General features: G+C 47.6%; 2 protein-coding genes across 5 annotated transcripts in view; both read right to left on the reverse strand.

Moving 5' to 3' along the window:
• Positions 1–1,759, reverse strand: part of adkb (adenosine kinase b) — a 78,691-nt gene extending 76,932 nt beyond the window's left edge. The window contains exon 1 of one of the 3 annotated variants that reach the window (XM_062474418.1): positions 1,512–1,759. In XM_062474418.1, coding sequence (XP_062330402.1) covers positions 1,512–1,567 — 56 coding nt within the window. In that variant the 5' untranslated portion in view covers positions 1,568–1,759. Of the gene's footprint in view, positions 1–682; positions 823–1,511 lie in introns of those variants that run through there. The other 2 variants (XM_062474420.1, XM_062474419.1) reach the window with 2 other exon arrangements.
• A 92-nt stretch (positions 1,760–1,851) lies between these two features.
• Positions 1,852–24,314, reverse strand: vclb (vinculin b). 2 transcript variants are annotated; one of them, XM_062474108.1, is made up of 21 exons: positions 23,926–24,314; positions 16,393–16,463; positions 14,747–14,897; positions 14,097–14,205; positions 13,832–13,954; positions 13,517–13,677; positions 10,317–10,407; positions 9,740–9,887; positions 8,788–8,941; positions 8,450–8,625; positions 8,058–8,248; positions 7,444–7,643; positions 7,069–7,197; positions 6,596–6,745; positions 6,375–6,483; positions 5,546–5,848; positions 5,251–5,420; positions 4,815–5,000; positions 4,151–4,354; positions 3,810–3,914; positions 1,852–3,463 (listed from the first exon to the last, which is right to left on the reverse strand). In XM_062474108.1, exons 1-21 carry the CDS (start codon positions 24,091–24,093, stop codon positions 3,317–3,319), a joined length of 3,246 nt encoding a protein of 1,081 aa, XP_062330092.1. In that variant the 5' UTR covers positions 24,094–24,314; the 3' UTR covers positions 1,852–3,316. The 2 variants fall into 2 exon arrangements, with proteins under 2 accessions (XP_062330092.1, XP_062330093.1); XM_062474109.1 differs by having other exon boundaries at positions 5,296–5,420; positions 23,926–24,313.
• Positions 24,315–26,198: the final 1,884 nt, after the last annotated feature.

Below are 26,198 nucleotides of genomic sequence, written 5' to 3' on the forward strand. Positions count from 1 at the left end.
CAGATCTCTGTATGCTGTATATGCTGCATCCTCTCACTCAGACCTGTCAACGCATGTGACTGACCCCATATTCTAGTGAAAGCCATTTTAAAAGTAGCTCCTGTAAAGACATACACGTGTGAAGCAATTGTTCTGTCGCCAATTAAGTCAGGATGCCAAACGTGAGAAAAATATGAGACAGGCCAAGTGGCGCACGTTTTACTTCTAATAGTGTCTCAGACAGTATTGCATGCAATAAGACAAGTTCATTTAGAATGACTCTAAATTAAGTGAAATTGCTATTGTTCGCATTCCTGCCCTCAAACTATTCTACACAATGGAGGCTTATTCAGGCAGAATGGTCCACAGAGACAAGCGGCTACGAGGCACATGGAGCTCACCCAAGCACATGTGGAGATCATGTGTCACCCAGCAACTATGGCTGTATATGTCAAAGCATGTCAAGTTACTCATGCATGTACACACATTTCAAAAGACCGACTAAACCACAATCTCCACTGCTGATTTCAACATTCCATAACACGGAATCCAAGTCTTGATTTGCAGTTGTTCCCCAAAAACAACGTATGCTTTTTTAGTTCCCTTCAGTTCAGAATCACAGTCTGTGGCACATCACACGCTAGAAGGCCAGTGACAGGCTAGATAATCACAGTACAATTCATGATACACAAGAGCAGCCTACCTTGCTGTTGGCATGGTGTCAGGTACGAGATTATCTTAATTTAAAGCCTGTTTGATAGCTGGTAAAGCTCCTACAACTAAACTCAAGTATTAACTGGGTGATTTCTACTTTTCAGTGAAACGAGAACCCTTGGCTACTTTCGATGCCAGAACTGATTGGCTTACATAGGAAGTGGGCGGTGCTGAATATTCAGCTAGGAACCATATGAGGTTTTCTGCTGTTGTCAACTATTTTAGATACTGTCGATTGGGAAGCGACTTCTCTACCTTAGGAAAAGCATGCAAATCCATTTAACCTACTCGTGACACCGCGTATAGTGACGATTCTGCCGTTCATGTCACCGTTTCCAATACAACGTATGCATCATCATGTTTTATTAATTACTGGCCATACCTTCCTCCATTCATGGTTACCAAGATGTAAACATTACAAAAGATGGCCGGTTTAAATTTATATCAAGTGTTAGTGGGTTTTGAAACTGTCTTTGATCGGGGCGTTCTGTATACTCTTAGCTACACGTGACATAATAGTTACACACGTGGACATTCTTATCATTCTTGAACCCACCTTCTTATTAGCATACTAGCCAACAGGAACACCTTGGAAGTTATTCATTAGTGCGCTATATGATTAGGGTTGAGCGTTTTCGTTGTTTATCTGTAAATTATCTGTCAAGACGGCTGTATTTTGACGTAAGCATCACCCCACATCAATGCAAACACTACGCGCCGACTCACGTTAGCTTAGATGCTAGCTAGTTTGAGCTAGCTGGCAGGTTAAACCTTCGCGTCGCTAGTTAGTATATTTAGCTAGCAAGACTTAGACTTACCTCAGAGCTTTACCTGTCACTCTGACTTTCTTAACGTTGGGTTCCTCGCCAGACATTGTAGCTACGACAAAGTGAAGGCTATCAGACAAACGTTTTGTTACACAAAAATATAATTACGCAAAAAATGCAGTCTTTGGAGAATGCCTGCACCAAAACATTAAAGCCTGACCCAATACCGCGCCTGGTCTAGTCTTTCATGTGGTTGCTTCCTGCTCGATAGAAATGGAAAAGTAGGTTGTGGCATGGGCACAATGTATGAAACCATCTGCGATTGGCTAGGCATACTCGCGTTGCAAGGGCCACACCTAACATGTTTTCAATAACAGATGGTACCACTTGGTGTTATAAAATGCTTTATTACAAAATGTGAATAATGCCAAGAAGCAGGGTTTGACTTAGTCCTAAAGACTGAAAGAAGCAGGTAACGTCACTTGCCTAAGAATCATATTAAATATAACAAACATGTTTCTGGACAAAATCATGATGCAACTTGTACAAGATACAAAACATCATTTTCTGTAAATGGAAAAACAACATTTATTGCATTTAAAGTATTTTCTCCAAAGGCACATCAGATGTTTTGATAGGGTCCTAATATCATACACACATTCAAACTTCTGTTCTTACTCAAACACACAACAGACATTTTTAGATTGCATCTATTGTACCAACTTTATGTGCTACTGTATGTTTAGTGTATGTTCTAGGTGCAAAAGACACGTGTTTGAGATCAGATTAACATAGAAAACAACAGTCTTTTGAACCAGTTACCACATGCCTAAACGTAACCTTAAAAGCCTTACGGTATTCATCTCAACATTGGTTTAGCACATCACAACACCATGAGACAGTATTCAGGTAAAACACTGTCTAGCTTGCTGTTTCACAGATGAGTTATGTAATTTAAAGCACCAGGCCTTAGCCTCATGTTATCTGTATCGTTTACATGTAATCTCTTTGAAACATCGTGAAAATGTTGGAAGATGATTTGCTAGAAGTTTCACTATCAAATATGACTACTCGTGTACGATTCGCTAGCCCTTTCATTAGCCTATGAGTTCTGATATACCATAATCAAAATAAGAAACCATATTGAAAAGTTAATAGTGGATTAAACTCTTTGGCAGCATAATACAAAACCATTTCACTAAAATATAAGCCAAGATGCTAACAGTGTTTTCCGTTTCTAAAACATGGCATTGTGTAAACAGACATGATATCGGTGAATTTTGCGTGTAGATCTTAGCATATACTTGTAGAAACTCCTTTTGAGGAGATAAGCTCATTCTAGCAACGGTGAATGATTGCAGAATATGACATCAAGGACCAGTACAAAGAGATAAAACGACATCTTCCAAGAAAATTTTAAAAGTCAAATTTAACAGAGATCTTCTCAGCACGGGACAAGTCTAGAAGTGACCAACAATCATCAACCCTTCTTGATATGAAAAACCTCTCAATCAAAAAATATATATATACCTGGTATTTGTCACAATAAGCTCTAAAAACACATTCTTTACACACATTAGAAAACACATTTTCCCAATAAGAATCTAAATAATTGGAAGTTGCATTGGGTAGTCCCTTCTTTAAAAATCTACTTGGCATGCCTCGGTTTATAGACAGGGTGTGGGGTCACTTAGTAAATAGTAAATAGTGTATTCACTCCTTTGACCCAAATCGTGTATGAGGTGATGTTGTCACTACAGACTGGAATTAGTATCTACGTGTCCGTCAATCTACTGTTCAAAATTCGCTTCGCCCGTGCGACAGGGTGTGCCTTCGTCAGCAGAGAGGAAACCGCCTTACTGGTACCAAGGGGTCTTCCTGATCCAGTGGAGGGTAAAGCCAGCATCCGTCCGGATTTTAATGGAAGCAGCCTCAGCTTCCCGGACTGTCTCCTTCACAGACTGCATCAGGTTCTGGGCGTTGTGGACCAACATCTCTGTAGCCTGGAGGGCAGAACAAGGTCAGGGAGTGAGGTGGATACAAGCATGTTATGTACCTCTGTACGGTGTCCTTGAGTGCCGAGAAAGGCGCCTTTAAATAAAATGTATTATTATGTTTGTGACTTGGATGTTGACAGTGACATTTACATTTAGTCATTTAGCAGACAGGGACATTCTCCCCGAGGCAAGTAGGGTGAAGTGCCTTGCCCAAGGACACAACGTCATTTGGCATGGCCGGGAATCGAACCAACAACCTTCCGATTAATAGTCCGACTCCCTAACCGCTCAGCCATCTGACCCCCGTGACACGTGTTTCCCAGCAGGGACGGCTGCCCTGCTGTCCTCTCACCTGCTCGGACTCCTCCTCGCTGATGTTGGTACGACCCAACATGGTAGCCTTCACTGTGGACAGGATCTTCAGCTGGGTACTTATGGTAGGGATGCGTTCACACACCTGAACCAAGAAAAATATAATGAAAGGCAAATACTCTGCGTTTCTGCATCATCATGATTTATGATTTGATTTAGTCATTTAGTCAACGACACAACATCATTTTGCACTGCTGGGAATCAAACCAGCAACCTTCTGATTACCAGCCCGATTCCCTAACCGCTCAGCCACCTGACTCCCTCATCATCGAGGAACTCTCACATCTCTAGGTGCAGATAACAGATAAGTCAGTCTCTCACCTGGAGCAGGTTGGTCCGGATGCGCTTGTCAGTGCACTGCTTAGCCACCTCCTTAGCCAGTCGTGTGACCTCATCAGACGCCTTGGCGATGTCCTTGGCACACTGGATGAGGGCGCGCTTGTTTCCACTGCCGCCACGCACCAGGCGGGACATCTCGGCCATGAGCAAGGCCATGCGCTTGGCCGCCCCGATGATGTCGTTACCCTACAAGACCACACAAAGAGTTACCTCACATGTAGACAAAAAGTGGGCGGGCGGTCATTTTGAGCGTTGTCTCAATCAGTGGTTCTCAAACTGTGCCACCTTCTAGTGGTATGTGGAGGAATCTCAGAAATATTTTAATATTTAATATTTTAATCCTGCTCTGGATAAGAGCGTTTGCTAAATGACTAAATGTAATACCGTAACCATTATATCATTAAAATGTGATTTAAAATAAATGTTGGCACGCACTACTACCTGACTGTTCTCGGGTAGTGGCCCATGCAAACATCCACCATAGTTACTGCGTGAACTGTGTGTAGCTCAATAAGGTAGGCTTACGCTACTGTTTTTTAACGTCAGTCATAATGGTGGTACTTGGAGTCAAATATTTTCTGAGGTGGTACAGGGTGTAAAAGGTTTTGAGAACCACTGGTCTAAATGATTGAATGTCGTGTCCCACCTTGCTGGACCATTTGCGAGCCTCTTCGTGGAGCTGCCTGGCAGCCACCATCATGGCCTCGCTCACCACCTCCCCGGCCTTCTGCTCGGGGAACTCCTCGTCCTTCTCCTCTGGAGGAGGGGGTCGTGGAGGGGGGACCTCGCCCTCGGGAAGAGGGGGCTTGGGTGGGGCGGGCTCGTCGTTGACCTGGCGGCGAACGCACAACCTCGGGGTGAGTCACTCTCGGGCACTCCTAACAGTGTTTAGTTCTACATAGATGTGTGGTTGCTTAAGTGTTTTATGTAGCGCCATAGTCCTGGATAAACGTCCATCTTGTACTGTACCAGTATATGTTTGAATGACGATAGAAGCTACTACTACTACTTATGAACATGGCTCGCGGGGAGCAAGCGGGTGACTGGAGACCTGCTGTTGGAGAGAGAGGAGGGGGACTCACCTGAAGCTGCTCCAGGTCTGGTGGAGAGAGAGGAGGGGGACTCACCTGAAGCTGCTCCAGGTCTGGTGGAGGCGGTGGAAAGTCAGGCTCCTTGGGCTGGAAGACCTCCCTCACCTTGGCCACGGCACCCAGGATCGTGTAGCCCGAGTCCAGGAAGCCTTTCTGCAGACCTGAATGCCACAGAGAAGCAGTGAGATGCTGCTTGGATCGATATGTTTTACTGCTCTAGAAACAAAACTAGATTTAACAAGTGAACTGAGCTGATTGGTGTGTGTGAGGAGTAACAGTGGCGTACTTGGATCCTGGATGTTCCCGGCCACAGCCTTGGCGTTCATCACCATGGGAGAGATGGTCCTGCTCAGCTCATCAGAGGCGGCCTTCACAACCTCCCTGAACTTGGGGTCTTCGGAGTTCTCCACCTCCCGTTTGGCCACCAGCAGGATGCGGTTGGCACGGCGGGCGATGCTGGTGGCACCGGCTACCAGCATCTGGGGCTGGTGGTTAGCCATGGCCACGCGACATTTGTCCAGGTCCTTCTTGATGGCGTCCTCTGAGGCATCCAGCAGGGACTTGGTGTCAATGGCCTCATCCACCAAACCTAGACCAGGACAGAGGCCAGGTTAGTATCAGGTTGTACTGTCAGAGCGTTCAGAATGGCCACATTTACTTTTAGTAGACGCTGTTATCCAGAGCGACTTTCAGTAAGTACAGAGACATTCCCCCCAAAGCAAGTAGGGTGAAGTGCCTTGCCCAAGGACACAACGTCATTTGCACAGCCGGGAATCGAACCAGCAAGCTTCTGATTAATAGCCCGATTCCCTAACCGCTCAGCCATCTGACCCCCCACATGGTCAGTTGTGGGCAGAGACTGCAAAAGTATACACATCCTTCACTCAAGTAGAATATATTTTTTTCAAAGGTCCCCGCAAAATAAAATCCCCTAAAAGTTTTGAAAGAAAAGTTTGGGAAAATATATCTTGGAAAAAAGGTTTGGGGGAAAAAACAAAGGTTGAAAAAATATTTGTGAAAAAAAAAGTCAGAAAAAAGTGATCATGTACTTCTACTTGAGTGAAGGATGTGTGTACTTTTCCCTCATCTCTGGTGTGGGGGTACCATTATGCTACCTGTCATCTTCTCAACATTGTCGATCCACTGGTTCTTCATGGTCTCAAAGTGCTCGTACGCAGCTTGGTTGCCAGGGTTTCTCAGTAGAATACGAGCAGCGGAGACAACCTAAAAAAAGAGAATTCCCCCATCAACAGGAAGCAACTAACACAAAGATTTAGCACAAAGAGTTACAGAAAACCCAGAAAGAACCACCATTAGGTGTAAAAGCGTCCCGTACCTGTGGTGTCAAGTCTCTTGTTGACTTGACAGCTGCCTGGATCCCCTCCACTGTGCTCCTATTGGCTGTTCCCACGGCAGCTGCCTTCTCTGCAGTGGCTCCAAGCTTGTTGGCGTGGTTCTCGAAGTTGGCAGCCCTCTCATCAAATACCTGAATGGAAGTATGACAATTAAATACAGCTATCGACTCTCCAAACATTGGAACGGCAAAACGATCAATTGTTATTGTCATGTAATGTCAATGGGGGGAGTCAGGTGGCTGAGTGGTTAGAGAATCGGGCTAGTAATCAGAAGGTCGCTGGTTCGATTCCTGGCTGTGCCAAATGACGTTGTGTCCTTGGGCAAGGCACTTCACCCTACTTGCCTCGGGAGAATGTCCCTGTACTTACTTTTAGTCGCTCTGGATAAGAGCGTCTGCTAAATGACTAAATGTAATGTATCCTGTTGGTAAAATAGGGAAGTAAATGAGCTCACCTCATCCCTGTTGGGCGCATCATGGGGGGCTGTGGCAGCTACAGCCAATAGTTTGATGGGTGTCGTCGTGTCGCTGAAGATGTCCGACACCTCCTGGGTCATCGCCTCCTGCATTTTCCCTTTGAGGTCCTGCAAAGACCGTACACACGTTTTTAGTCGATAGTAAATCTGACGAAAGGATATATGGTTTGGATATGGATATGGAGGACAAAATATCAAGTTATGGATCCGATGTCGACCGACATCATGACTAGCAGGAAGACTGGAGCGGTAGTCATCTACCAGCAGGGGGAGCTCCAGGGTGAGTATCTGTGTCTAATGGATCCTAACGAGTCGCGAGCGTGTGATGGTGACAGTGAACGTGAGCCGTCTTACTTTCAAGGCCTCCTGGAGCTGTTGAGCCACGGCACGCGCCTGCGGGGAGTCGCCCTCGCCCCGGGCGGCCAGGTCTGCCAGCTGGGCCATCAGCTGCTCCACCAGCTCACACCTGCCAAGCATCTCCTGTCGGTATGGGCCGGGCAGGGCGTTAGCCAACCTGCGGCCCTCCGCTACCAGCCCCCGGATGGCTGCCTGACCTGGAGATACACACACACACACACCTCAGAACATGGTTGAGGGGGAGTTGTGAGTTGGAAACAGCTAATAATATCTGAGCCTCCCAGACTGATCTTTTCCATTTCATCTTATTCAACTCTGAAGAGACTAGGAACCATAGATCCTCAGAACAGCAGGGCCTTGTGTCAGAGCTTGGGGCTCCGTTACCAACAATATGACTTGTGAGAAGATATCCAGGCTTTTGAGAAGACCAGCCAACCCAGAAGACAAAGGATGAGGCCGGGTGAGGGTTTGTGGAATGTTCAGCAAAAGAAAAAAAGAGAAAATACCCCCAAAAAAGCAGGCATGCAAACAGATCTGCTGTTTGGGTGGCTGGTGTGGTCAGAAAAGGAGAAGTGATAGAGGGGGGGGGACAAAAAAGAGACCTGACTCACCCACTCCACTGTCGTCTATAGTGGGGTTGTCTATCCAGCGCTGTGCCTGCTCGATCTTCCCCTCCAGGTGGACGGCTGCTTTAGCAGGTCTGCTGTTGGCCACCGCCTTGCTGGTCTTGGACTGCAGGTTCTGCAGGGCCGTGGCGATCTGCTTGGCCAAAGCCCTCGCCTCTGGTGTGTCACCTTTGCCCCTGGAAAGGCGAGGGAGTAGATAAACGTCAGAAATGTGGTTAACCATAACAGAGGAGATCAAATAAGAGAAGAAAGCAGAAGTAAAACAGGAAGTGGAAATTGCGTCCTTAACGAGCCACACCGAAATCTATTACTGGCAACCATGAAGGAAGGTTCTAGTCAATAGGTAATACATGAATACATGGTGCCGCACTACTCACTGTCTCCTTAGCTCAGAGAGCTTGGCCGTGAGGGCGGCTATCTCTCCGATGGAGCGCAGGATGTCCTCCCTCTCCTTGGGGTCTTCACACATGTCAGCGATCTTCCTGGCCTCGGTCAGAAGGCCCTTGATGTTCTCCTCTCCCTCCGGACCACCGTTGGGATCCGCCAGCCAGTTCTGCAGGGACACGGGCCAAGACCAACATTCTCAATAACACCGACCACTTGGCCGCACAGAGCTCAATCAGATACGATCTCTCCTTCACCAGTTCGACAAGGTCTACTCGTGACGTATTTCAACCCAGACCAGCAGACAGCCGAGGCTGGGAAGACTGCCCACCTGTGCGGCGTCGATTCTCTTGGCGATGGCCTGTTTGGAGTTGGTCATGGCCTCCAGTTTGCGGGCGGCGTTCTCCACCTTGCCCGAGAGCACGTCCAGACCCTGGGACACCTGCTGGGCCTTCTGCATGGCAGCCGGAGACGTCCCCTGACCTCTGGAGAGAGCAGATACCCCGGAAGACCACACATCAACATCTTCCCCAGAGCACCGCACATCCACATCTTCCCCAGAGCACCGCACATCCACATCTTCCCCAGAGCACCGCACATCCACATCTTCCCCAGAGCACCGCACATCAATATCTTCCTCAGAGCACCGCACATCAATATCTTCCTCAGAGCACCGCACATCCACATCTTTCCCAGAGCACCGCACATCAATAGCTTCCTCAGAATGCCCTCAGTGTACCAACATGTGTAAAGGAGATCATCCCCTTGAGAATTGGATTAGTGATGCAGCGATGCTAATATAACCTTGTAAAATAGCCGACAACGCTATCGTTGTCTGCAGGGAGAGTGATTGTATTCCTCCTGCCCTCCTCCCATGTAATAATAACAGATACTTTAATCTCCATGTCTCAAGTTCCAGACAAGGCTTGGTTGCCACTCCCAGCTTTCTGAGCAGGGGTTAAAGCAGATTATGGATTAATACCAAACAGCTGCTTTTAATCTAGCATAACCCTGTGTCTGCGGCAAAAGTGAAACACGATCTTAAGGGTTTCTGCAGTAATAACTTTACAATACGATTACCACCTTATACTTCCCCACCATCATACAGATGGATGCTACCGTACAAGGGAACATTTCCTGATCAGATTACCAAAGGAAATCATATCCTATGGGACATGTAGCTACTGGATACTGGAAGCTATCCTTCTCAGGAAACAGTAGATGGTATCATCAAAGACGTCTGGGTTGGTCCAGGGATGTGTAGAGAGATGTGTGTGTCGTACCTGGCTCTGATCTCAGACACCTGGTCGGTCATCTGGCCCAGGGTCTTGGCTGTGCCCAGGATGTCTCTGCGCTCCTTCCCTGCACACAGCTCGCCTACCTTCCCAGCCTCGTCCAGGATCTGGCGGATGGCCTGCTCCCCTGCATCCCCTAAGAACAGGACACGCACACAGGACACGGAAAGCGTTACACGCGAACGAGAGAGGAAGGGGTCTGCATCTGGGTATGTGAGGGACCTGTCTGTCTGAGAGGAAGGGGTCTGCATCTGGGTATGTGAGGGACCTGTCTGTCTGAGAGGAAGGGGTCTGCATCTGGGTATGTGAGGGACCTGTCTGTCTGAGAGGAAGGGGTCTGCATCTGGGTATGTGAGGGACCTGTCTGTCTGAGAGGAAGGGGTCTGCATCTGGGTATGTGAGGGACCTGTCTGTCTGAGAGGAAGGGGTCTGCATCTGGGTATGTGAGGGACCTGTCTGTCTGAGAGGAAGGGGTCTGCATCTGGGTATGTGAGGGACCTGTCTGTCTGAGAGGAAGGGGTCTGCATCTGGGTATGTGAGGGACCTGTCTGTCTGTCTTTGGTACCTGCTTGGGCGTTGGGGTCCCTGAGCCAGTTCTTGGCCTGAGTTATCTTGGAGTCGATCAGAGCGAGAGCCCTCTTCATGGCCTCAGTGTCCTTCGATGAGGGGGGGTGAAATAACATGACAAATACATTGATATTAGTATACCAGCAAATGGAAAAAGTATGTTTGTAACTATTGAATGGATAAGTTTTTTTCTATACATGCTCTATGAAATAATGTCCCTTATATTGTAAGTGTTGAAATCCTTTTAAGGTTAATCATTTGATCTTTTACAGTCATGGTAAGTAATGAGTACGCCAGACAGATGCTCTAGCAGGTTCCTAGTGGTCGTAAGGGTGATGTCATACCAGTCCGTGTTTGGGAATGGGGGGAGGGGTGACTCATAGTATTGACCTCAGCATCGTCCCGTCGGATCATGTTGACAGGAAAAACTCTAGCTTTGAGTCATCGCCATGACCACAGCGACGCTCCTAAAGAAGCCACGACACAGTCTGTGCATCTCAAATGTGCAGAGCAGCAAACATTTGGCAGGCGCAACCGACCGTGCACATGCCGTTTCAACTTCCTTTGACTGTCAGTTTGGGTATTACATCACTTCACTTCTTCACACCCCCCAACCCCATCTCGCCCCCATTGTATCTCGCCCGGAGCAGAACGAGATACAATACGATTCAAGGGCAGCTTCACTTGGAGATGACTCACTGGCCAGGTGTGGAACAGGGAGTCAGATGGCTAAGTGGTTAGGGAATCTGGCTATTAATCAGAAGATTGCCGGTTCGATTCCCTTCCGTGCTAAATTACGTTGTGTCCTTGGGCAGGGCACTTCACCCTACTTGCCTAGGGGGAATGTCCCTGTACTTACTGTAAGTCGCTCTTGATTAGAGCGTCTGCTAAATGACTAAATGTAAACAAAGCAGGGTTTACACTGGCAGTGGGGGGAGGGAGAGAGGATGGGTGAGTTGTAAAGTGATGTTGTTCTTCCGTTGTACAATAAAATCCACACGCCAGTTCTCTTCTGACAGATACTCTCTAGGCAAGTGTCGACTACATCTCTGTCAGATAAAAACGGTTTTACTGCATCTACAAGACTCTTTTACTGCATCTACAAACTCAAAACACTGTACAATGCAAGATAGAACACAGGGGAAATCTAAAGTAGCAGACAAACAAACACATTGGCTGAACGCTAAAATATCTTATTACTAATATATTTTTATATGTCAATATTTTGAATTAACATGTCGGCAGACATTGTACAATTTCAAATTAAGAAATTTGAGCATTGTACAATGCTTGATTTTTGCCACCACATCCCCTCTCTATTCTCGACATTTCCTGTTTTTCTGTAACCGCAGCTATCACAATAAAGCAGACAGGCCATAAAAAATACATCTTTACAAAAAGGGAGCTGGTCAAATAATAGAGCAACAACCAACATGTTTGTTTGTCTGATATCTCTGACTCTCTGGAAAGCCACAAGGAGGTAACGGCAGAGGACAAGAAGTAAACAAGTGTGAACTGACAAAGCGTGGCGCTGCTGTGTGCATGTGGGTGTGCCAGCGCAGTCCAGCTGGTGAGTGATAGTCTGGCTGCTGCTTCCAATAAATATGCAACACGAAAGCAGACAGAAAAGGGGGAGGAGTCTAGCGAGGTGGGCAAACAGGCAGGAAGTAAAACCTCTGACCAGTCCGCTACTATCTGACATACACCCAGTGAACACTCAGACACACTGCACACCTCTCCCCTGGGAGGCTGCTGTGACGTGGATCGTACGTGGGACCGTGTTAGGCGACAGGTCATAAATGATGCAACATTTATGGACACAATCTGTGAGTGGATGACCTTGATGCCTGGACGTTTGACTAACAACAGGGGCGTCCCGTTCTAGAATCCATGGATTTCAGTCAGTTGCATGCCCTTCTCCTATGACTCTGAAGTGCATGCACAGATCAGGGAGATGTTGTTGCTGCGAGGGGAAATAAGAGAAAGCCATAGGGATTCACGTCAACGGCTAAATCGATATTGGATGACTCTGTGACGGCGTCATCAATGCATCGGGCATCTAAAGACATCCTTTCTCCTCACTGGGGGTTTGGTTTGACATCGGAGGAATGTAGACATGTTCATTAATGTTATGTCACGTCAAACTTCAAAACATACCAAAACTGACTTACATGACGTACAAAATAAATAAATAAAAACACTGGTTAAACTGTTGCACATATTTTTTTTTACAAATGCATCCAAAACTTGCACTCTCCCCCGACATGTCATTCCATTAGCATGGCTTTTGTGTACATGGCATCGCTCAAATAAAATACCTGGCACTCGAAAATATACAGGATATCTCACGCTGGCTAATCTATTCAAAAGCACGCAAGAGGCAACGCATGTCACAAGACCGTCATACCAGCACACACATTTACCAGACATGCTACTGGACAATCATGGACCCAGAGAGCTTACCTTCTACAGGGGGGAGGGGGAGGGGGAGGGTAAAGAAAGAAAAACAAAACAAGAAAAATATACAAAATGTTTATCCAGACATAACCAATCGAGACCAAACAGAGAAAGGAGAAGGTCAAGGGAAAAGATGGAGCACAGAACAGGAAGTCTTTGACAGCGAGGGTGGATGGGAGAAACGGCACAGCATGCTAGCCAGTGAGTGGAGGTTCGAAATGTCAAAGTGAGTTGAAGTGATTTCCTCAGTAGGGACATAAGACATAAGCATACCTGCTTAATTTGAAAAAAGAACCACTTAGTTGTGTTTGCTCTAAAACAGTATAACAAACAATTGGCATACAATGTCTTTTTTTCTTATCTTTAACGGTCGGCATTCAGAAAATAGGCTCATCCAGGCACAAACAAAAGCACATGACTGGAAAGAACACTTATAAAACAGTGAACACACTCCAGCCCATCCAGGCTGTAGACTTCTCTCAGTGCATTCTGGGAGTGTTTAAGCGGTGGATCACAAGACCGAAACATTTGCCCAGACACTCACAGCTCTCAAACCCCCATGTGGGGGGGGGGGGGGACGGGACGGGACACCCAAAACCGCCCCTTTAACCACGGTCGCCGTTTTAGAGAGTGACTAGGCAAAGCGTCTACCCTCTGTGAACAGAGCAGCTGTCGAGGGTGGACGTGTGCGGGTGAGGGGCGGGACCAGAGACATCCCAGGCGTAAGCGTGTTCCTCGTACCTTATTGGCCCAGGCGTCCTCGTCCCAGGAGGTGAGCTGCAGCACCCGGATGATCTCGTTGATCTCGGCGGACATCTTCTCGAAGGTGAAGTTGCGGTTCTTCAGCGACTCCTCCACCCCGTGGCTCTGGGACGTCTTGGTGGTCACAAAGATCTTGATTCCTGTGTGTGTGAATGTGTGTGTGTGTGTGTGTGAGGAAACACAGAGACAGCGGTCGGTTCAGCAGGCACGACGTGTCACTAACAGGGACAGCCGTTTCAAAGCGAACCCTGGTGCAGCCCGTCGGTCGGGGGTAGGGGAAGCGAGCGGGCGTACCTGAGATGAGAACAGGAAGCAGCTCCTTCACGGTGTTCATGGAGTTGACCAGCATGACGCGGTGTTCCTGGTGGGTCAGTTCCTGCTGCCGCTCATCGATCATCTTCGCCATCTTCGTCATCCCTGCACCGCCACGCGGAGAAAAACACGTTACGGTACAACCAACACTACACACAACTAGCCTATCTGTCCCCCTGGCAAAGCCCCATGGGATGGGGCTGGAGAGATGAGCCCTCGCTGGGGGAGGTGGAAGGTGTGCACTGACCTGGGCCCAGGTTCTTGGTGTACGTGATCAGGTCCTCCATGGACTCCACCACCTCGGCCACGGTCAGGTACTCCAGGATGCCCTTGCACACGCGGATGATTTTGCGGACCTACGGCGAGCGAAAAGGGTGTGAATGACAGCTCACGACACGTGAATGATGAAATGATTGCGACAATAAACGAGTGGGACAGTGATTAAACTCGTTAGGCCCCTGATGACGCCTGCTGCTAGCATTCCTGCTAGGCTCATTGTCTTGTTTGTCCCCAGCTGTGTGTTTCCCTCCCAGTACCGTGTGTGTGTGTGTGTGTGTATGTACCCCCCCCCCCCACTGTCCTGCTGCTGTGGCACGCCGTCCGTCTGACTGCTGACTCGTGCTGACTGCTGCAGACAGCTTTGGGGCCTGATATCTCTCTGGCTGGGAGCCCACACTACTCTAACTGACCCCCCCTCCAGGGAGAGGAGGCGGATGGATGGATATGAGAGAGAGAGAGAGAGAGAGAGAGAGAGAGAGAGAGAGAGAGAGAGAGAGACAGAGAGAGAGAGAGAGAGAGAGAGAGAGAGACAGAGAGAGAGACAGAGAGACCGAGAGAGACCGAGAGAGAGAGACCAAGACAGAGAAGACTGGAGAGAGTGTGTTGCGTCAGACCTACCTCAGCCTCGTCGAAGGTCAGGAGCAGGTCGGATGTTCCGGATAGGATGCCACGGGAGCCGTCGATGAGGTAATCGCGGGCGGGGACGGAGTAAGGGTCAGCTTTTAGCATAGACGCAGCCTGGACCAGCTTGGTGCAGGCAGTCTCCACCCTGTGTGTGCGGGAGGTCAGAGGTCAGGGACTGGAACAGGCCGGTGGACAGGTCACTAGTCATGCTGATGACCTCTGCAGAAGCCAGACTGCCACTATGCAAGGCTTCAGCCAGGGTCAGAGTGGAACTGGCCATGACATAACTGCTGACCAGAAGGTAGAATCTTGGCGCCAACTTCTGTCTCATATTCGATGCCCTCGATTCATTTCACAGTGCCAGTCATGCAGATGAGAATAACTTTCATACCGGCCACTACGGCCTCTGAGACATGTCCTCAGGGCTGTCACCATGACATACAGTGAATTGACTATTACTGACAGTCAGCAGAATGCAGCCAGGGTCGATATCATAGCGGAGGGCTCAGCCAAAGAACTCCTGTATCAAGTCCAGGACGCACAGAAACTTCCCACAGAAATTCTGACTTCCTCCTATTGCCTGCGGGGCCAATTGTTGCTCTGGGTAACAGGGGAACATTATCAGTATTTTCCACATGCTGAAAGGCAAGACAAGAGCAGCTTGCTTTCCATTCTCGCTGAGGCAGAGTGCACTAATGTGTGTGCCTTTATTAAGGGTTTGAGTTCCGGGAATCACACAGGGATTGTGTGTATTTGTGTGTGTGTGTGTGTGTGTGTGTGTGTGTGTGTGTATGATCTGTACGTATAAAAGAGAGAGCAGACAGCCATGCATACTGGACACACACACACACACCCTATATTTAGTGAAGGAGACTCATCCCAGCACGTGTGCTGATGGATGATGACAAGGTGATCATGTGACTTCAAGGCGCCACATGCGTTGAGCCCGATGACCTACGCCTGCCAGTACCTTTCATCCCTGACCTTGGCCCCCCCCCCCCCACCCACCCCCCCACTCTTTAATAAGACTGAGGTGAAGGGTGGGTGGGCGCTGGTGACTCACATCTTAAGGTGGAGCTCTCCTGCAGCTATTGGACACAATGAAGGCCATCTTTGACTCATCGAGCCCAAGTGCAAAGCCACTAAGGGTGGATCTCATGAAACAGATATAGCCCAGCTACATCAGATACCTAGACACTGGATGTCTGCGTTTATGGTCAAAGTCATACTTTAACAGCTTGTCTTCAGCTGGGACCATGTGCGGAGGTTAAGTGAGAACAGCTGTCCGAGCAGATCTTGTGGAGATGTGTGGGTTTGTCTTGCTCCTTAAGAGGAGGCCCTCCCTGGGCAAAGAGCAGGAGGCCAGCAGCCTGAGCCTCCCTCAGCAGTATTTATAAAACGCCAGAGCACCTCGGAGACACTTAACATGCCATGTCTGACCTTTGTCTGGGTACAAGCAGCCATTACTGCAGCACATGGAGAAACAGACAGAGAGAGAAAGAGGGAATAGAAAGAGAGAGAGAGAGGGTAGTGGATTGCACATTTGACACATCCAAGTGATTTCATTCTTGCAGTACAGAACTGGGATGTTTCTGATGAACGTGTTGGCGGATCAGATGAGGAGGGCTGGTTTCGCTTACTTGATGAACGCTGGTGGCATGTCCCTTTTCATAACCTGGTCCTCGGTGGTCTGGACAGTCTCCTTCCCCACCTAGAGCAGAGCAGAGGGGCGTTTCATTAGTCGAAAGTACCGCACCCTGTCCGGTATAAAGCATCACAGGTTAATACTGCTAGCATCAAAGACCATTCATGAATCCTATTTTGACAGAACACAGGATGGGCTTAGGGTTAGGGTTGTTTTAACCATGTCATGTGACCCACTATCCCAGCAGCAGCTTGTTAACCGGACCATTGATGAGCCATTGTCTCAACACAGCTCTCTGGTGTGGATCCAGGAAAGCAGAGTAATGTGTAAAGCAGCTGAACGCCTCCCCTGTCAAGCAGCCAGAGCATGACTCACCTCCCCCACGATGACCTCAGCTCTGCCGGGACACATCGCTCACACACACACACACACACACACCAAGTTCAACAAACATCCCACAATCAATTGCAAGGAAAAGGCCAGAGGGGGGGTCTGTGGGGACGGTAAACACACCTCCATCCCTAGGAGCCCCTCGCTCCATCATCTCATTCACTTCTTGAACATTAGAACATGATCCAGTTCAGCAAGTGTCAACACGTCCTTAGTGTATTTTGTTACACAAACCCAGTTTTACAAGCTACTCGACTTAACTTGTTACACTATGCTCACGGAACAACTTAGCGTCTATGCAACACTTTTTCATACTGTCACAATGCAGACCAGTTACATGTTCATTCTAGTTGGTACAGAATGCAGAACGTGGGGTCACCATTTCTATATATGTGTTCAAATGGAGGCAATTATTCCTCAGGGCTGACTTGGAGTCTGTGTGGGCCAAGAGAACTTCTCCTCCGACTGACTGGTCATAAATTAGACACAAAAGGTTGTGCCAAGCTAAAACTGGAGCTTGGCCGAGGCAGTCCACATCTCTAGGTCCAGGAGACAGCTTACATATGCCACCCTGACATTCCACCCCGGAGTGACAGTGAACAAAAGCCAAAAACAACCGACTGAAACGTTCCAGGGGCGTTCCACTAAAGGGCAAGGAGAGAGAGGACCGGGGAGGGGAGAGGAGAGAGGAGAGGGGAGAGGAGAGGGGAGGGGAGAGGACAGGGGAGGGGAGAGGAGAGGAGAGGACAGGGAAGGGGACAGGGGAGGGGGCAGGGGAGGGGAGAGGACAGGGGAGAGGAGAGGACAGGGGAGGGGACAGGGGAGAGGAGAGGGGAGGGGAGAGGACAGGGGAGGGGAGAGGACAGGGGAAGGGAGAGGAGAGGGGAGAGGAGGAGAGGACAGGGGAGAGGACAGGAGAGGACAAGGGAGAGGACAGGGGAGGGGACAAGGGGAGAGGACAGGGGAGGGGAGAGGACAGGGGAGGACAGGGGAGAGGAGAGGACAGGGGAGGGGAGAGGACAGGGGAGGACAGGGGAGAGGACAGGGGAGGGGAGAGGAGAGAGGACAGGGGAGGGGAGAGGGTAGGGGAGAAGACAGGGAGGTCATAGGGGAGAGGACAGGGAGGGTAAGCATAGAGAGGTCGTTCATTTGAATTCCAAACAAGATTTTGGCCACAGATACTCTCAAAAATGCTAGACTACATGGTTACACTGTAAGACTCTCTTCCCCCCCCCTGGCGTTAAGCTTACATGATCACCACTGATTAATAAGACACTGATGTCTGGTCTCCAGTTACCCTGTAAGAACTGGAGATGAGGAACAACCGCACTCAGTCAGAAGATCAGGTCAGATTAAGAACTTGTGTCTGGGACGATGGATCCGGACCAGAAGAGACAAGTCTGGATCTAATATGCTGAACCATCCTGGTAGAGGTTGTTGTAAGCCTAGGATCAATTGTTGGCATATTAACCCACAGACAACATTAGTTTGTATTTCTAATCTCTTAGCTCAATCAATCTGACTTCTGAGGAAATGTCCTAACACCGCTATCCTGTTCAGGGTAAGAGAAACAAGTTTAGACAGGACTGTGTTTGAAGAGTAGGGTGCAGACTTGAGGGGGGAAAAGGTTACAAAACGTTGTCTGAAACTCAGTGGCCACCAGCGTCTCTTTGAAAAGGGACACATTCAACAGAGCTACGTCTGCACATGTTTCACAAACAGTCGCGTTTGTCTCCCAGAGAACTGTTTTCAGGCACAGAGAAATCCGGCACAAAGTGAAGATTAGCCTCTTAATGGCAAGAAGTACGGCTCATCCTGTGTTCTGGGTCAGCTCTCCCTCCTCCCCATAGAAGGGTCCTTCCTGTAGTCTAATGTTCAACAACAGACTCAGCCTGGATCCAAACAACCAACAGTATAAATAGAACAGTGACAGCACATTTATAACCGCTGTTGTCAAGCCATGCACTTCTTCATTCTCTCTCTCTCTCTCTCTCTCTCTCTATCCAATTTCTTTCACTATCAGGACTGACTCACACCCTACCACTCTGACCACTCCTGTCTGTACTTTGACACCTTCTCAGTGAACTGCACCGTGTAGCCTACATTCATGATAGTTTAAGGGCGTGGCAGGTCTTTGCATCCAGCTGCAGTCCTATACCAGGCGGCGATAAACCAGCCCTCCCTCAGCCACAGCCCAAACGGCCTCCTCTACAACCAAAAAAGGTGGATATCAATATTTCTGATGTCCCCCCCCCCCCCCCCCGGGTCACTGTTTAGTATTACTGTGGCAGTACCCTGTCACATACCACACTGATGTAAAGCCAGCCAGATCACATACCAGCCGGCTCCGCTGTGGAAAAGTTGACACTTCTCTCTTTTATTTTTTTGGGGGGGGCTGCCAAGCAGGGGAGTGAAACACTGTGTTGTGAAGTCGCTAGATAGAGTGGCCGGGCTGGCCAAACAGACAGGGCTTTGTCGACATCAAGCCATCACTCTGCAGACGAGAAAGGCCCACTCTCAATGGCTGTGAGAGGGCACAGACACAGCCTGCCTTTCAAACATGGGCCAGGCTCCTTCTTTTAATGGTGTCTTACGGGAACAGGCCTGAGTGTTCTGATCACCGCCGTTGAAGCCTTTTCCCCGGCCAGTGCTGTCTTGGAAGTGGCATCAAGTGGCATGTGAGCAATCATAGAGAGCGGTGACAGTATGAAGAGATGAGGTGACAGTATGAAGAGACCAGTGAAGGTCAGCAGTTATGACAGAGTGTATCTTCCTGCCGCAACTGTCAAACGTGGTTTATTAATATAGTTAAGGAAGTGTACACTGTGTGCCTCTGGTGATGAGACACACAAATCAAACAGCTTCCTTGGATGGACCGTGTCAACAGAAACCATCTGGCACAGGGGGGGGGGACTCATATCGCAGCAGGGGCACATGCCTCTGATGCACCGCAGTGTCTCTAAAATAATTCTCCCTCCTTAGAAGGATGAAGAACAAGGATCTTTTTCACAGACAGTGTGGGAGAAATCAGCCGTGCCGTTTGCCCCCAAAAAATAAAGCCTCATGTTCTTCTTCCTCATGACCCCGCAATAATTTGAGGCCAGAAGTTTAAGCGAGGCACAGAAGCAGTACTCTGAGCTGCATGTTGTCTGATACATCTGGCTCTGGCTTCGGCTCGAGGGCTACGGCTATCTATCGCTCATCATTGCCTGCCAGGGGGTGGGAGGAAGTGAGGCTTTGTCATCGCTGCCCGGAGCGCTTCCTCCCCCCTACAAGGAAGTGCTAACAGCTGCTCTGTGTCCTCGAGGCTACGGCCAGGCCTTCCCAACTTGGCTCCCAGCGTTTCCTCATCCATCTGAAACACACACACACACCCTCCCCTAACAATGCTATGTTTCATCCGATCGATGACAGAATCAAGAGGCGCAATACTGCAGATCAAATGAATCCATTAGCGACTCCACACAATAAAAAAATAGATATATATTGTGAGCCCCAAGTCTTTCCACAAGAGCATGGGCTCGTTTGTGAAGCAGACACCATGCATCATTACCATATCGCAATGCAACCTTGGAATGTTCCGTTCTAATGTCAAGCTGCATGACATAATTTCCCTGGATAAATGACAGGAAACTGGATAAACAGGTAATAGGAAGCCTTTTCTTTTGTAAGAGTTTAAACCACTTCACTTTCAAAGTGCTTATGGACACATTTGTTTCCCTTTATTGCAGATTTGAGAAGTAAATCTCAAGATAAGGTTTGCCATCAAACTGAACATGAAACGTTGCTCGGATTTATCTGATCTCCAATCCTATATTGTTTATACTATACAGTATAAACAATATACATTATATTAGGGGCGCCCCCCTAATATAATGGTAGGGGAAACACTGCTATACCATAACCTTTCAAATGGTAGGCCTACTGCTTGCTTGACAGACTAAATCTGATTATTTCCATGATGACTAAGTAAAGAGAAGAAGATTTGCTGTTGCTGACCACAGTGATGCGCTCACCATGAGCCTTTGTTGATCCACTGAACCGTCTGACTTCTAATTGTGGTTTCCTGATCATTTTATCCGTAAATCAACGCATCATCACCATTGATTTCAGTAAATGGAGAAGCAAAGACAGAGTTAAGAAAGGCATCTTGCTTTTGCCATCAGTGGAGAGGAAGGCAGCTAGGTTTCAATGCGCGCGTTAGCCCTCCTAACTCCAGACGTTGTTTCTGAGAGACTTGGCCAAGGAAACTGGCAGACAAACACTCAGCTCCTTATCTGCGCCAAGAGTCTGTGCTCCTGACGTTCTTTTCTTTATCCAAAGACCATAAAAAGGAACAGCAGAAATGACAAAGTGCAGCAGGTCTGCTATGACAATGCCTTGTTTAGTCAGGGAAAGAATCATGAACCACAACCAGGATCCTTAATTACACGCTACACCCGGTTCATTCCTGGATTGATTCAGGACACTAATTGCTCCAGGGTAAAGAATACTAAACTAAAAAAGAATACTAAAATCATGATGCAAGTCCACAAAACTACTTGTGCAATAATTTGCAAGACAAAGGATCTTCCTTTCCCTCATGCTATTAACTAAACTTCACTCAAGAATCAACTCAACCCCCTTCTGATGCCAGGCACATTCTTGCTTTCTGAGAATTCTTAGCATTCCCTTGCAGTCATCTTCAATTGAGGGATAGACCTGCCTTGTCCTCTGCTCAGATAAAAGATGCTAGAAGGTTCATTAATCTGGTTTAAGGTCCTCTTGGTTGTCTAACCACGGTAACCTTTCCTTTGTAATAGCCTCCCATTAATTAGACTATATACCAACCAACCAACCAACCAACCAACCAGAGAGCTCTCTCCATGTCAATAAAAAGATGTGGGCGGCTGTATGAGGTCAGATAGTCTTCTGGATCAGCCGGGGAACATCTTGGACCATTACAAGCACTGCCCTTTTGATCATCATGCATCCGGAATAATAGGATTAACCCTCAATTTTAATGTTTCACAAGACACTTGATTTACCATTGAATACTTAAGGTTATTCAACCAGACCTTTACAGAACACCAGAACAGTCATTGGAAATGTGTTGAGATGTACTGAATGACGATGCAGATTAGTTACGCAATACTATGGTCAACAATACTACGGTACAATACGGTTTAACTTTCCAGTCAGCTGGTTCAGGAAATTGTAGGAAGATTTCATTACATTGACAAGCAGCCTGTGGTCTACAAGTCTGTGCAACCTGTGGTTTTCTTGGGAGAACAGACGAGGTGAATGGCTTAGCCTGGCTTAGCCTCTGCTCAACATGTCTTGGGGGTCAGGTGGCTGAGCGGTTAGGAAATCGGGCTATTAATCAGAAGGTTGCCGGTTCGATTCCCGCCGTGCAAAATGACGTTGAGTCCTTGGGCAAGGCACTTCACCCTACGTGCCTCGGGGTAATGTCCCTGTACTTACTGTAAGTCGCTCTGGATAAGAGTGTCTGCTAAATGACAATGTAAAATATCTGCAGAGGAGCAATTGTGCTCATTTAGCAGCTAAAGACATGAGTTACGATGCAGATACTGACAGACCCATCTGTCTGCTTGCTAACCCTTCAAGACCACACATCTAGGAGTAGGGTTATGACTTGAATCTAACATGAGCCGTGTCTCAACCCCAGTAGACACACAATTCTTCATTGCAGAGTTGGTTGGATAATGTTTCTAGTGCAACAGGAAATTATCCCAGTTTGTGTGTCATGTAAATGTAATAATTCTTTAGATATTCCATCTGAGACCTCATCTGAGATTCACTCCAAAACCCCAAAAAACTTAAGTCTGACTTTGATCCGATTTTACCAGATTTCCTTCTGGTCTGAAAGCTAAAATATTTATGAATATTCTTATCATCCAATGATCAACAACAACTGCCGCAATGCAGCACAGCTGCAAACTACTAGGTAGCCCTATCCTTCCTAAAACAAGAAAACAGATTCTCATCCTTTTTTGGAAACTTTTCCCCACAGGAAGGAAGTCTGGTGGGTGTGGGGATATAAACAATCCAAACAGCAGAGTAAGTTGTCTCTTTTAGGTACCAAAGTGGGTTCTGGAGTGGAAAAAAAAAACGAAATAATTCATGTTAATAGCCCTTGATTTATGGCCAGGTTTGGGGTAACCGACTGGGTTAAACTAAGAATCGCTTTGCAGGGGGGAGATACCAGTTCAATTTGTCCATATTTATCTCCAACACCTGTCAGGGATTCTTCTCTTCAGCAAACTGATCAGCGGCAACCACCTCAAGCCCCACACAGGACCTGTCCTAAAAACAGATATTCTAAATTTCACAGTTTCAGTTATCTTTTTCGGAACTACAATCCGTGAGAAATGTCATGAGGAAACGTTCTGTAATTTCCTGTATGGTAGGACAGAGAACACAAATACTATTTACTAATTCAAGGAGGAAATTACAATTTTAAATTTTATCTGATGCTATATTTGGCCATCATAAGACAAACAGCCCAAAGACTAGTTGCTCGTGGTCTGTGAAGTTTTAGTCATCTAATGCGGAACGTTTGCTCAAATATCCCACAACAGCATCGTAGGAAAGAAGTTATATTTATGTCACGTACATTACATGATGCACATGCTCACAAATGTTTACAGGAAGTTCATGAGAGGAAAAAAATGACATGAATCAGAGGCCTTCAAACAGCAGGCCTATCAAATGAATTAATGTAGTGAGATGGTTTGACAACAAGTTATCAGGTAAGTTTTCAAATGCATCGCATTCATAATTCCGTTGTTTAACTTGTGGATACATTGAATCTTTAAACATTGAGACGGAAGTGTCTTCTGCCACACGAGATGGCAATCAATTGGCTCTGCTTAAGCGACTCCGGGGGGGAGGGAATATTTCAAGGGGAAAAGGGCGTCACTGCTCTCTTTTCCCAAATGAAAGTGTGTTGATCCATTACAGTCTTTTAACTACAATTCTGTTTTCCAACTACACAAGCTGGTAAAATAAAGTTTGCCGTTGGAACAGTCAAAGCGAAATTCAACAGAGTAGGAAATTGTTTGAGACAGATAGCGACAGGTAGGCTATCCGGGCGGCGCTAGTGCACTCTTTATAGACTTTGCTGTAAAACACTTACCCGAACAAGATTGCTGACAGCCGCCTGCACAGCAGCCACGGGAGCCGTGAGATCTGGAATAGCTTTTCCGTCAACTTCACCTTCTTCGTGCATTATCACCAGATGGGATATCTGCTGAGCCACTGGCTCTAGGATACTTTCTATCGTCTTTGTGTGAAAGACCGGCATCGTGAAATGTGAGTCCGCAATCCAGGAATACAAGAAATGCCGTCTAATTCTAAAGTTCTCCCGCTTTTTGGTTCTTCCACAAAGTCTACGATAATTCCAATGCTTGTCCCAGGACAGCTTTACTCTCCGGGAAGACTACAACTACTCCCCTTGAAACCATAAACGTGAGAACATCCAACCACAGCTTGCAATCAGTGAGCAACCTAAACCTCAATGAAAATAATGTCCGCCTTCTGACCAATTGGAGAAATGGCGTGCATGTCATAGCTACAGCGATTGGCACAAGTGAATGCTAGTCTGCTCCATTATGCTCCGCCTTTCCACATAGTCGGGTTTGCTAGAGACTCGAGTGCTCCCTAAATTACGTAATACATTCTCATGCCCTAAAAAGGGAAATATGGGCTCCTCAGTAGTGAGTGAATTCCAACTGGCAAGGAGACGGAGTAGGCCTATGTAAATACACCGGGGTGACGCATAGTTTGACAAGTTCAGAAACTTGGGCGGATAAAGTTGTGATATTTATGTATCGTAACCACTGTGTGTATTTAGCTTAGTCCTTCGGGTCTGATCTTAAACGCGCAAAACGAACCCTTTTTCATTATTGTCAACATTTTCTCTAGGGAACTTAAAACTTGCTTTAAATTATTGGACAATAAAGTAACCCAAACAATCAAGCAGCAATGTGCCAACCTTTCACTGTGGAGTTTTTCACGTTAGGCTTTGTGACATGACAACTTCCGTAAAAATGTGTTTTTGCCTTGATATACCTCACTTAATTGGACCACCAAGAGAGAGACTAGTGTACATGCTTGGTGTAACTAGTCAACGTTCAGCACTTTTATAATACACATATTTTAAATTCCATCTCACACCCTGAAATAACTATATCACAGGATTGAAAACCAACTGCCAACCAAACCAGCAAAGGAATTCCCACGGATTCCCAGGAGGGGCTGCAAGGCAGCGGCTCATTTCCTAAAAAGGAAGAGTGCTGAGAAAGAAAGAATTGCTCTCGGTTTGAGGCCTTTTGTAAACACACCGAAGCCTCAGAAGTCTTCCTTACTTCAAATACTGTACTGTACCATCTGCCCATGGTAGATGGCCATGGATCCTATTTGTAATCTCTCATTCAGACTTGGATCAGAATCAGAGAGGGTTTTATTCGCCATGAAAGTTTGCACAGACAAGGAATTTACTTTGACAGGAAGGTGCATACATTAAAACATAAAGCAATCCTAAAACTTAAATATGTGGTCTAACTATATTAAAGGTACACCTAATACTAATAAAAAATATAAAATAAAATGTAAAGTAGCCAAATAATTTACAATGTCTAGTATGTTTTGTGAGTACAGTCCATGTAATGTGAAATGGGTGGAGGTGGGTACTTTACTGGACTACACAGACACCATCAATCACAGGACCACTGCAGTCGACCACTTGCATGCTACACCAGTATGTGTGCATTCCTGGATTGTTTTATGACACAAATTGCTCCCAGGGAAAGAATACTAACCTGGTTTGAAAATCGGGATTGAAGTCTGCATAACTGATGGTGCAATAATTTGCAAGACAAAGGATCTTCTTTCCCTCATGCTATTAACTAAACCTCACTAAACCTCACTCAAGAGTCAACTGAACCCCCTTCTGGTCCTTCCCCAGGAGAGATCTTGCATGTGAGGCAGGCAGGTCGAGGCGGGCTGGTCGAGGCGGGCAGATCGAGGCGGGCAGGTCGAGGCGGGCAGGTCGAGGCGGGCAGGTCGAGGCGGGCTGGTCGAGACGGGCTGGTCGAGGCGGGCTGGTCGAGGCGGGCAGGTCGAGGCGGGCTGGTCGAGGCGGGCTGGTCGAGGCGGGCAGGTCGAGGCGGGCAGGTCGAGGCGGGCAGGTCGAGGCGGGCAGGTCGAGGCGGGCAGGTCGAGACGGGCTGGTCGAGACGGGCTGGTCGAGGCGGGCTGGTCGAGGCGGGCTGGTCGAGGCTGGCTGGTCGAGGCGGGCAGGTCGAGGCGGGCAGGTCGAGGCGGGCTGGTCGAGACGGGCTGGTCGAGGCGGGCAGATCGAGGCGGGCAGGTCGAGGCGGGCAGGTCGAGGCGGGCAGGTCGAGGCAG

The sequence above is a fragment of the Osmerus eperlanus genome, chromosome 12 (assembly GCF_963692335.1).
Source record: "Osmerus eperlanus chromosome 12, fOsmEpe2.1, whole genome shotgun sequence".
Lineage (NCBI taxonomy): Eukaryota > Metazoa > Chordata > Actinopteri > Osmeriformes > Osmeridae > Osmerus > Osmerus eperlanus.